The 13,302-nt window shown below is 38.7% G+C and overlaps 1 protein-coding gene and 1 long non-coding RNA gene across 2 annotated transcripts in view; one reads left to right on the forward strand and one right to left on the reverse strand.

Moving 5' to 3' along the window:
* The window catches only part of LOC138963151 (gastrula zinc finger protein XlCGF58.1-like), a 38,999-nt gene extending 26,147 nt beyond the window's left edge, over nucleotides 1–12,852 (forward strand). Inside the window, exon 4 of the mRNA XM_070335185.1 lies at nucleotides 2,001–12,852. Within this exon, the coding sequence (XP_070191286.1) occupies nucleotides 2,001–3,493 (1,493 nt within the window). The 3' untranslated portion in view covers nucleotides 3,494–12,852. The remainder of the gene's footprint in view (nucleotides 1–2,000) is intronic.
* LOC138963162 (uncharacterized) overlaps nucleotides 1–13,302 on the reverse strand; it is a 103,778-nt gene that overhangs the window by 88,433 nt on the left and 2,043 nt on the right. The gene's annotated exons all lie outside the window — the stretch shown is intronic.

Genomic DNA, 13,302 nt, shown 5'->3' on the forward strand with positions numbered 1-13,302 from the left:
TAGCGAGTTCGACAATTAATGACCGGTAATTTTTAATGAGTTTGGGCTTTCTGACCAATCACAGGATCTGTTTCATTAAAACGCAAACTTGATTGAATTACAATTGATGTTATTATGAGTTATTTCTAATATGCTGACTGTTAGCAAATGATAACAAGGCATGTCGAGAAAAAAGATATCAAGCATGAGCCTTTTAGGCGAATGCTGATATCGTTTGTGAGACATGACTGTTGTCATTTGCTAAAGGTCCGCATATTAGAAATAACGGTTTTATTACCGTTTAATTCGACCAAAACAAATTTCGAAGCGACCTCGCGAATTAGACAGAACAGCCGCAATGGGAACTCACTGGAGCGCTCCTACCTGATTATGCCTGTCAGTGAAAGAATTCTTGTGACCTGGGTCAGCCAATCAGAGTAATACTCCTGACGTGATGAATATTCACAGATCAAATGCGTTTGACACACAACAATCTCACAAGATAAACCATGCGTTTCGGTTGCTTCGCTTTTTCTTGTTGAATAGAGAGCGACAGATTTAGAACCGACTCAAGACGGATGGGAAATGACGTAAAGATACATTTGACGTAACGCGAGTGACGCAATTTCACTTGATTTTCCGAACTTAGGTAATTTAGATTTCAAGTGAGCGGGTCGGCATTTCACACTCAGAGGATGGGCGGTACCTTTTTAGATAAAGAGAGTATTATCTGACAGCATTTGAAGTTTCATTCTGTAGAATAAATCACGCTGATATTGTTGATTTACATTTTTATATTTAGTCAAGTTTTGACTAAATATTTTAACATCGAGGGGGAATCGAAACGAGGGTATGGTGTATGTGTGTGCGTGTGTGTGTGTGTGTGTGTGTGTAGAGCGATTCAGACTAAACTACTGGACCGATCTTTATGAAATTTGACATGAGAGTTCCTGGGTATGAAATCCCCGAACGTTTTTTTCATTTTTTTGATAAATGTCTTTGATGACGTCATATCCGGCTTTTCGTGAAAGTTGAGGCGGCACTGTCACGCCCTCATTTTTCAACCAAATTGGTTGAAAATTTGGTCAAGTACTCTTCGACGAAGCCCGAGGTTCGGTATTGCATTTCAGCGTGGTGGCTTAAAACTTAATTAATGACTTTGGTCATTAAAAATCTGAAAATTGTAAAAAAAAATAAAAATTTATAAAACGATCCAAATTTACGTTTATCTTATTTTACATCATTTGCTGATTCCAAAAACATATAAATATGTTATATTCGGATTAAAAACAAGCTCTGAAAATTAAATATATAAAAATTATTATCAAAATTTTTTTTTCGAAATCAATTTAAAAACACTTTCATCTTATTCCTTGTCGGTTCCTGATTCCAAAAATATATAGATATGATATGTTTGGATTAAAAACACGCTCAGAAAGTTAAAACGAAGAGAGGTACAGAAAAGCGTGCTATCCTTCTCAGCGCAACGAATACCCCGCTCTTCTTGTCAATTCCACGGGCACTGCCTTTGCCACGGGCGGTGGAGTGACGATGCTACGAGTATACGGTCTTGCTGCGTTCAGTTTCATTCTGTGAGTTCGACAGCTACTTGACTAAATATTGTATTTTCGCCTTACGCGACTTGTTACTTTGTTTTGTCAATTTTTAGCTTGTCGATGGCCAGATGTCTGCTCCAGCCCCACTTTCTTTCGGCGTTCCTCAAGGTTCAGTACTCGGTCCCATCCTTTTCATCATGTACACTAAGCCCCTCTCCACACTGATTCAAAACCATTCTGTTTTAAATCAGTCTTTTGCTGATGACACCCAGCTGTATAAACCCAGTCCCCCTGCAGAGACACATTCCGCCATCCAGACCATTCAGACATGCATCACTGATGTTAAATCTTGGATGTTATAACATTTAACAGGTCACCTAGAATCCGTCGGGGCACTGAATTGGTAATAATCTGGGATGATGATCAGCATTCTCATATGGCTTTGGTTTTACTTTCATTTTTCAGTGCCGGTCAGAGGTGCTGTGGCCACAGAGAACACAGCTACCATGCCTACAGTGCAGACGTTTGGGGGACAAGCTACTGACAGCACTCACAGTGATACCTGGCTGAAACAAGAGGTACATTCAAGTACTGAGTGTGATACCTGGCTGGAACAAGAGGAACATTCTAGTGTCAAGTTTGATGCGGGGCTGAAACAAGAGGAACATTCCAGTACTGAGTGTGATACCCGACTGAAACAAGTAGATTCAAGTAATCTGAAGCAAAGCACGCACACGTTTGTCACAGAGAAAAAACATGCATGCACAGAATGTGATGCAAGGTTCGCCCTGTCTAGTAATATGAAGAAACACATGTTCACCCATACCTATTCAGGAGTGAAAAGGTACACATGTTCTGAGTGTGATGCTGGGTTTATACACTCGGGTACTTTGAACAAACACATGTTAACACATACAGGAGAGAAAAAGTATGCATGTTCAGAGTGTGATGCTAGGTTTATACGGCATAGAGATTTGAAACAACACATATTGACACATACAAGGGAGAAAAAGTATGCATGTTCAGAGTGTTCTGCTAGGTTTAAACGGCGTCAAGATTTGAAACGACACATGATCACACATACAGGAGAGAAAAAGTATGCATGTTCAGAGTGTGATGCTAGGTATAAACAGCGTGGAGGTTTGAAAAAACACATGTTGACACAAAGAGGAGAGAAAAAGTATGCATGTTCAGAGTGTGATGCAAGGTTTGTATGGCGTGGATGTTTAAAACAACATATGTTGACACATACAGGAGAAAAAAAGTATGCATGTTCAGAGTGTGATGCTAGGTTTAAATGGCGTGGAGGTTTGAAACAACACATGATGACACATACAGGAGAGAAAAAGTATGCATGTTCAGAGTGTTCTGCTAGGTTTAAATGGCGTGGAGGTTTGAAACAACACATGATGACACATACAGGAGAGAAAAAGTATGCATGTTCAGAGTGTTCTGCTAGGTTTAAACAGTGTGGATCTTTGAAACGACACATGATGACACATACACGAGAGAAAAAGTATGCATGTTCAGAGTGTGATGCTAGGTATAAACAGCGTGAAAGTTTGAAAAAACACATGTTGACACAAAGAGGAGAGAAAAAGTATGCATGTTCAGAGTGTGATGCAAGGTTTATATGGCATGGATGTTTAAAACAACATATGTTGACACATACAGGAGAAAAAAAGTATGCATGTTCAGAGTGTGATGCTAGGTTTAAACAGCGTGGATCTTTGAAACAACACATGATGACACATACAGGAGAGAAAAAGTATGCATGTTTAGAGTGTGATGTTAGGTTTAGATGGCATGGATCTTTGAAACAACACATGATGACACATCCAGTAGAGAAAAAGTATGAATGTTCAGAGTGTGTTGCTAGGTTTATACTAAGTGGATCTTTGAAACGACACATGATGACACATCACAGGAGAGAAAAAGTATGCATGTTCAGAGTGTGATGCTAGGTTTATACAAAGTGGATCTTTGAAACGACACATGTTGACGCAAAGAGGAGAGAAAAATTATGCATGTTCAGAGTGCGATGCAAGGTTTATATGGCGTGGATGTTTAAAACAACACATGTTGACACATATAGGAGAGAAAAAGTATGCATGTTCAGAGTGTGATGCTAGGTATAAGCAGCATGGAGGTTTGAAAAAACACATGTTGAAAAAACACGGGACAGAAAAAGTATGCATGTTGAGAGCGGCATGCGAGGACAGCATGGAGGTTTGAAAAAACACCGGACAGAAAAAGTATGCATGTTCAGAGTGTGATGCAAGGTTTATATGGCGTGGATGTTTAAAACAACACATGTTGACAAAACAAGAAAAGTATACATGTTCAGAGTGTGATGCAGTATGTAAGAAATGTTAAGTCCTTTGTTCTGGAAACTTCCATTCTCCCAGTAAGGTCATATATTGTACTACGTTGCAAGCCCCTGGAGCAATTGTTTGATTAGTGCTTTTGTGAACAAGAAACAATTAACAAGTGGCTCTATCCCTTCTTCCCCCCCTTTCTCCGTCGCGATATAACCTTCGTGGGCGAAAACGACGTTAAACACCAAAGAAAGAAAGAAAGAGTGTGATGCTAGGTATATGCAGCATGGAGGTTTGGAAAAACACATGTTGAAAAAACACAGGACAGAAAAAGTATGCATGTTCAGAGTGGGATGCAACATATACACAGTCGTATGGTGATTGCAGATTACATGAAGTCTCAATGAAACACTCCAAATATGTTCTGAGCTGAAGACGATTTTGTGGGGCTCTGGGTCCTCCACGACCCACGAAGCACGGTAAAGGTTAAAACATAGAAGGAAAACAATACATGTACATACATGTACTGTGTGTAATGCTAGGGTTACTTAGTATGGACATTGGAAGCAACATAAGCTTACACATGTAGGAGCGTCGGAAACAACATTAACAGCTTTTTATTAGTTCATTCGTATACAACAAAAAGAAGTTTGAGTTTTTTTAATTTTGAACAAGACTACTTATGAAGAAGACCAAAACACAACATCAACGGAAAACTAGAAACAACTGAAGAACTAGGATGCAACAAGGGGAGGAGAAGAGAAAAGCTAATCCGTACAACGCGAAGAGACGGCAGGGAATTTTTCAGTTTGGTGAATGCAGGCCATTAATACTTGTCTCGTCATGAAGCGAATTTTTCAACCTCAGTTATAAACGACTACATGAATGTTAGTGCAATGGGTTGAACATCAATACTTCAGAGGGGAATTGGGGTATTTAGTGTGGAGTTACGAGATAAGAAAAGCCGAATGCGAAAGTTTGTGTCAGTCGGCAACTGAGCTCACACAGGCACACAAAAACGGCTGTTCCGTTTTACTCCCCTGTTTGTACTACATCTTTCGACTTTCGGCATTTTGTGGTGTTTAGGGACAGAAAATAATTGGTTCTTCTTCTTCGTCGTTCGCTCAGTACAAATAATGGGTTTAGTCCTGTTTCATCAGGAAGTTAGCAGAAAAGGGTATGCTATCGACATTTGTAAAGCTGAAAAACATTCCCGAGAAGAATTTCAAGTTGTCAGTGTGTGCTGTTGTCGATTGAAACATTGTAAGGTACAGATGGGTAAACCGGAACCATGCGTGATCTTTGTTATTGTCAATATGCTTTTGGATATTGGCAACAACAAAAAAAAAAATCCCTGCGCTTAGAACTGTACCCACGGAATACGCGTGATATAAGCCTCATATTGATTGATTGATTGATTATGCTTTGATGATCGGAAGAGACCATCCAATCACAGCCCCCGAATTCCCCCGCGTGTCCATCAGAATAGCTATATATGTGCATGAAGTGTGGGACTAGGTTCATGCAAATGGTCTGAAAGTTTCAAAGCAATCCAACAAGTCATTGCTAAAGTGCAGCTTTTATTTTGGTCATGAAACATGATGCAAAAATTCCCGGTTTTAACCGCTCTTGCGTTTAACACCTCCATCAGTAGGACTATAAGCAGACGAAATATGCAAGGTAGCTAAACAAACCAATCTCTTCAGGGTAGATAATGATATGAATTTCTTCTCGTATATGTTACAGTAAATTCATCAAACCAGTCAATTTGTAAATTCACTCCGTAAATTTACCAATTTACTGAAAAATTCAGGAAATTTACAAATTTACTGAGTTTGACACCCAGGAAATTTACAAATTTACTGAAAATTTCAGTAAATTTACAAATTCACTGGTTTGATGAATTTACTGTAACATATATATATCAAAGTTGCAAGGTTTTGCCTATTGTGATTTTTTGGCGATTATCCTTTTGGCCCTACATTTTCGTCTGGTCAATTTTAAGTGTACCCTTATTTGAGCGGCGGTCACTTGATCCCTGAAAAAGAAATTTTAATACAAAAGGTGATCCTGATAGTTTAGTGAACGGCCTTAATACATGAAGGTTAGAGAGAACACATGTCGACCATGTGGTGCCAGGTTTACAGACTGAAGCTGGTGATTTGAGGCAAGGGACTGGGTGGCCGAGTGGTAACGCACTTGCGCTCGGAAGCGAGAGGTTGCGTGTTCAGGCCTGGGTCAGGCCGCAATTTTCTCCCCCCTTTCCTAACCTAGGTGGTGGGTTCAAGTGCTAGTCTTTCGGATGAGACGAAAAACCGAGGTCCCTTCGTGTACACTACATTGGGGTGTGCACGTTAAAGATCCCACGATTGACAAAAGGGTCTTTCCTGGCAAAATTGTATAGGCATAGATAAAAATGTCCATCAAATACCCGTGGGACTTGGAATAAAGTTAAAAAAAATTCAATCTCACACGGCATTAAGTCTCAGGAAACATGAATACACGCATGCAGGAAAAAAAATATGGGTAGCGCCGTATATATGGCAGGTCGCTTTCCCCGGGGAGAAAGCAGCCCGAATTTCCATGAGGGTAACCTCACTGGACTGTAAATCTGATCCAATCCAATCCAATCCAATCCAACTCATGTTAATACATACAGGAGACAAGAGTGTGCATGTACTAAGTGTGTAGCTAGTTTCACAGACCCTAGTACTTTGAGGTAACTTCCCGCAGTGGGGCACTGCGGTTATGAAATTAAAGGCCCCTCCTGTTTTTGGAACCGCAGGAGCTTTCTAGTTTGCTGTTAGGTAGATTTTTGGTTCCTCTTTCCTGTCATGCTCTCTTTTTCTTCATGAATTCTTTTCTTTTTTCTGCCTTCTTGCTCATTCACCTGTATTTTTTCCAAAAATCTCTTCTCTTGCCGCTTGTCTCGCGATTCATGTATAGTTTAATCTGTTAGTGTTCTGATGTAAGTCCAGCAGTAGATAGGTTAAGCCTATTTTAACATACTGGAAACTGGTAATCTTCCAGTAGGTATTAATTTAGTTTTACTAAAGCCTGCTGGGACACAAGTAATGGGTTAGTGCATTTGTAAACAGGAATCGCTTGACAAGTGGCCCCCTTCATCCCCCCCTTCCTCGTCCTGATATGGCTCTGCGTAGTCGGCTGGACGTTAAGCAACAAATAAACAAACAAACAAACTTTGAGGTAACTCGTGTTAATACAATCATACAGGAGACAAGAGTGTGCATGTACTAAGTGTGTGGCTAGTTTCACAGACCCTAGTAGTTTGAGGCAACTCATGTTAATAATACATACAGGAGACAAGAGTGTGCATGTACTAAGTGTGTGGCTAGTTTCACAGACCCTAGTAGTTTGAGGCAACTCATATTGATACAATCATTCAAGAGACAAGAGTGTGCATGTACTAATTAGTGTGTGGCTTACAGACCTGTTTACCCTTACGATTTTGGCGTAATTTATTACGATTTTCTGCAAAAAATACGCCATTCCGCTATCCGTGTCAAGAGTACGATTTTTAAAAAAAAAAATTTTTTTTATCAATTCACATGTTTGGCATTGTTTTTTCAATGGCAAAATGGGGTGAAAAAGCACAGGACTGACCAGAGATCATGTCTGTCTGATAAGACGCTGGAGAGCCTTATTCTAGTGGTGAAGTCTCGCCCTCACTCATTCGGCAAGCGCAAGTACAGTAGAGAAGCGCTTGACACACTGAAAAAAGCCTACTACGAGCAAAAGAAAAAGAATCAGTGATGCATGTGCTTTTGATGTGATCTTCGTTGAAATTATGATGACTACAAAAATTGACTGATGTGTTTTGTTTGTGAATGATGGATATATGTGCATGATTGCGTTTCGCAGACACAGTTGTCATGTGCGTTGTAATTGGCGACGAATGCTGGATGATTACTATTTTTGTGCCAGGATTACTATTTTTGGGGCTGAGCATTACTCCAAAACACTTATGGGGGTAAACAGGTCTGGGCTTAAGTTTCACAGACCCTAGTAGTTTGAGGCAACTCATGTTAATACAATCCTACAGGAGACAGAGTGTGCATTTACTAAGTGTGGGGCTAGTTTCACAGACCCTAGTGGTTTGAGGCAACTCATGTTAATACATACAGGAGACAAGAGTGCGCATGTACTAAGTGTGTGGCTGTAGTTTCACAGGCCCTAGTAGTTTGAGGCAACTCATATTAATACAATCCCGCAGTGGGGCACTGCGGTTATGAAATTAAAGGCCCCTCCTGTTTTTGGAACCGCAGGAGCTTTCTAGTTTGCTGTTAGGTAGATTTTTGGTTCCTCTTTCCTGTCATGCTCTCTTTTTCTTCATGAATTCTTTTCTTTTTTCTGCCTTCTTGCTCATTCACCTGTATTTTTTCCAAAACTCTCTTCTCTTGCCGCTCGTCTCGCGATTCATGTATAGTTTAATCTGTTAGTGTTCTGATGTAAGTCCAGCAGTAGATAGGTTAAGCCTATTTTAACATACTGGAAACTGGTAATCTTCCAGTAGGTATTAATTTAGTTTTACTAAAGCCTGCTGGGACACAAGTAATGGGTTAGTGCATTTGTAAACAGGAATCGCTTGACAAGTGGCCCCCTTCATCCCCCCCTTCCTCGTCCTGATATGGCTCTGCGTAGTCGGCTGGACGTTAAGCAATAAATAAACAAACAAACAAATATTAATACAAACCCCCCGCGGGTTAGGGGGAGTCCCATATTGGTTGGGACCCCCCGCGGGTTAGGGGGAGTCCCATATTGGTTGGGACGAGAAAGAATTTACCCGATGCTAACCAGCATGTCGTAAGAGGCGACTAACAGGTTCTGTTTCTCCTTTTACCATTGTTAAGTGTTTCTTGTATAGAATATAGTTAATGTTTGTAAAGATTTTAGTCAAGCAGTATGTAAAAAATGTTACGTCCTTTGTACTGGAAACTTGCATTCTCCCAGTAAGGTCATATATTGTACTACGTTGCAAGCCCCTGGAGCAATTTTTTGATTAGTGCTTTTGTGAACAAGAAACAATTAACAAGTGGCTCTATCCCATCTCCCCCCTTTCCCCTATCCCATCTCCCCCCTTTCCCCGTCGCGATATAACCTTGAATGGTTGAAAACGACGTTAAACACCAAATAAAGAAAGAATATTGGTTGGGACGAGAAAGAATTTACCCGATGCTCCCCAGCATGTCGTAAGAGGCGACTAACGGATTCTGTTTCTCCTTTTACCCTTGTTAAGTGTTTCTTGTATAGAATATAGTCAATGTTTGTAAAGATTTTGGTCAAGCAGTATGTAAGAAATGTTAAGTCCTTTGTACTGGAAACTTGCATTCTCCCAGTAAGGTACTATATTGTACTACGTTGCAAGCCCCTGGAGCAAATTTTTGATTGGTGCTTTTGTGAACAAGAAACAATTAACAAGTGGCTCTATCCCATCTCCCCCCCCCCCCCCCCCCCCCCCCCCCGGGTTAGGGGGAAGAATTTACCCGATGCTCCCCGGCCAGCATGTCGTAAGAGGCGACTAACGGATTCTGTTTCTCCTTTTACCCTTGTTAAGTGTTTCTTGTATAGAATATACTCTATGTTTGTACAGATTTTAGTCAAACAGTATGTAAGAAATGTTAAGTCCTTTGTACTGGAAACTTGCATTCTCCCAGTAAGGTAATATATTGTACTACGTTGCAAGCCCCTGGAGCAAATTTTTGATTAGTGTTTTTGTGAACAAGAAAGTTGCAAGCATGCATCGCACTGTGTTTGTGTGCATGCGTTTACGTGTGTGCTTTCTTTTGAGTTACATATGTATATGTTGTATATGTTTCTATTATTTTATGAATAACCAGGTAAACTTGATTTCTAGTTGTTCACTTTTTTTAAAGCAAAAAGGAGAGGTTCACATTTTTTTGAACATTTTTTTCCCCCTCTTTTATGTTATACAGTAGATCCCGCCTTCTACGACCTCCAAAAATCTGAGAAAATCAGGTCTTAAAAAGGAGGGAGTCTTTAAATGAGGGGTAAATTTTACAAAGGTTTTGAACAGAACATCTGAGAAAACAGGGTCTTGAAAGAGAGGGAGTCTTATATTGGAGGGTCTTAAAATGGGGGTTCCACTGTAACAGTCACTTTTAATTTCGAATATGATCAGAACAAATCTGTTTAGATATAAGATGCAATGTTTATGACAAATGACATTCATTTATGTTGTTTGAATCCTTCAAGTCTTAAATGAACTGAGACAAGTCGACTATGCGAAGTATACCGGCTGGCCGCAGCACTTTTGAGTAAAAACTTTATGAAGTCTTCACAAAATCGACTTAAGGATTACTGGCTCAACAGTTTTTAGTTTTTGCCCTTTTGTCATTCTCCTAAAAGTGTTCAATGTGCTTCCGGGTTTTGGTGCAAAGAACGTTTATATCACATGCAATTCATGAATTTTTTTTCTCTTGAGCAATTCAATCTCTTACTCAATTTTGTTTCAGTTCTGTAGTGTGTGTGTGTGTGTGTGTGTGTGTGTGTGTGTGTGTGTGTGTGTGTGTGTGTGTGTGTTTGTTTGTTTGTTTGTTTGTTTGTTTGTTTTTGTCTCTATTTTTCTAAGTCTAGAAATTTGTGAAAGAGGCATATTGTTCAATAAAACATGCTTTTAGCTTTACATCTCAAAGATTGTCAGTCTTGCATTCTTCGTGCCTCGCGCCCCCTAATTGGCGTAGAGGCGCGTCCCCCGGGTGGTGGATGGGGGAGCCTTCTCTACTAACTTCTGAGAGAAGGTCGCATCACTCTCGATGCCGTGAACCTAATTAGGATCTTTTTCTTGTTTCTTCTCTATTTCTGCCTCCCCAAAGTCCTTTTACTTTCCTTTTCTCACCCATAAAATTCTTCACTTATTACCCTTGTTAAGTGGTTCTTGTATAGAATATAGTCAATGTTTGTAAAGATTTTAGTCAAGCAGTATGTAAGAAATGTTTAGTCCTTTGTACTGGAAACTTGCATTCTCCCAGTAAGGTCATATATTGTACTACGTTGCAATTTTTTGATTAGTGCTTTTGTGAACAAGAAACACTTAACAAGTGGCTCTATCCCATCTCCCCCCTTTCCCCTATCCCATCTCCCCCCTTTCCCTCGTCGCGATATGACCTTCGTGGTTGAAAACGACGTTAAACACCAAATAAAGAAAGAAAGAACATTCTTCGTGTAAATGCGTGTTTTCCCGAGAATGTTTTTTGATTTAACACTGTTCATTGCCTATGTTTCCAAAGAAGTGAGGTTAAGAGAATTGCAATGGAAAATTTTACATAACATATATTAAACAAATATTTTATTATGTAAAATGCAAGTCAGGGAGAATAACAGATGTTGTATATGTTGTACGGAAGTTGATTTTGTTGAACATTTTTTTTATGAGTGCATACCGGTAAAGTTGTTTTGGACGAAGATAGAAAACTGGATAGAGGAAAAGGCTGGATTAAGGGTTAAGTTTAAGATGCAGGATATAATATTTGGTTATCAAGACACAAGTTGTTGTAAAAAGATGAGAAATTTTGTAAATCACGTACTATTAATTGGGAAAATGTGTGTTAATATTTTTAGAAAGACAACTTTTTTTTTTTTTCTTCAACATTTTTTATTCAGGCATGCATGAATTAATTGTCAAACAATTCAAGGTACATAAATATTTGACAAAACAACATAATACATAATTTATATGGCAGCTAATAATGCATTATATGGAGCCCATTTAAGGGTAAACTGATATTGTTTCATATGAATACTGTAAACATATTGGTCAATTTTATGTAGATAAGATAATTCTTTCAAAAATACACGTAAACATGGTCTGATGTTATTGATTCTACATTTATAAACAAAAAATTTAGCGTTCAAGAGTATGAAATCAAAGCCTTGATCTGTCTTTATGTTACTGTCAAAACCAAAAAGTATCAAGTTATCAGTAAGGTTTAGTCTAATACAGTTATCACATTTCCTTTTTAGAAATTGTTCAAACTCAGCCCAAAAGGTTCTGACATGTTGGCACTTGCATAAGTAATGGTAAATCGAATCTTTTTCAACTTTGCAAAAATTACATAAATTACTATTAACAACTTTCATTTCCTTAAGGACTGTCAGTTTGTTACAAGTATTCGGTTATTTATTTTTATCTGAAACCACTTTAATTTTGTTTCTTGAATTTTCCTAGTAACGTTAAATATTTTTGGCCATTCAACTGGTGTTTGTGTTAGTATTTTTTCCCAGTTTGTACATGCGTTTGGAATACAAGCTTTACCTATCAACACGTCATAGAACACCTTAGATCCTTTTGAATCCTTTGTAATACAGTTAATAGCCTTTATGCAGGGCATACATTGGTTATCTTCCACAACAGTGTTATGTTTGAGCAAGTATGATTTTATACTATTAATACATCCATAGTATTCCAAAAAATTGACAGAAAGTGAATACTTTGTGTTAAAGCTTTCCACATCCAAAAACACTCCATTTTCTTGTAACAAATCTTTCACATAAAAAACACCTTTGTCTGACCAATTTTTATAATGAAAGGAATTATTACCAATTTTAAACTTGTTGTTGAAGAACAGAGGTTCTGCAAGAACTTCATCTTTAGTTGTAACTTCCAATGTTCCATAATATTCCAAATATGCTTCAAAAACATCTCTCCAAAAAGGATTGACATTTGTTCTTGCTAATATTTTGGGTCCGAAATTTCGGACTGATTCAACCTCCGGACAATTGCGCAAGAGAATTTCCCTCCACTTGGGACCAAGAAAAATTTTTCTCATCCACAATAATTTTAAAGACATAATGTATGTTTTTATATTTGGAATAGATATACCTCCTTCTTGCACGGAGTAGAAAGACAACTTGTCGGGGATCAGTGTTTGTAATTTTTGAGTTTCAAATATTAAGTAGAAAATTTGATTTGTAAATATAAGGAATATTTCCATTGTAAAGAGAAAATGTCCATGTCTCGTGAGTATGTTGGAGTTAAAAAGAAGAAAAAAGACCAATGAAGAAGGATGCTCACCGCCTATTTACAAGAAAAAAGGAAGGGTTGAAGCAGCCTGCATGCAACTGAGGTCAACAACAAAAAAAACAAAAAAAACTGTTCATTTATGCATGGTATCCAATACACACATATAAACATGATCTCTCCCGCTAGAAGTTTGTTTTGGGTGTAAGGATAGGCTGTAAGAAGAGGTTTTACTTCTACTCTTAGATCTCTCTCTCTCTGTCTTAGATCTCTCTCTCTCTCTCCCTCTCTCTCTCTCTCTCTCTCTCTTTCTTTCTCTCTCTCTCTCTCTCTCTCTCTCTTTCTTTCTCTCTCTCTCTCTGTCTCGATGTCTCTCTCTCTCTCGGTTTCAGGCTCTCTTAAAATTACATGAAACTACAAATAGTCATTTGCACTCACACACTAAACAACA

The sequence above is a fragment of the Littorina saxatilis genome, linkage group LG3 (assembly GCF_037325665.1).
Source record: "Littorina saxatilis isolate snail1 linkage group LG3, US_GU_Lsax_2.0, whole genome shotgun sequence".
Taxonomy (NCBI): Eukaryota; Metazoa; Mollusca; class Gastropoda; order Littorinimorpha; family Littorinidae; genus Littorina; species Littorina saxatilis.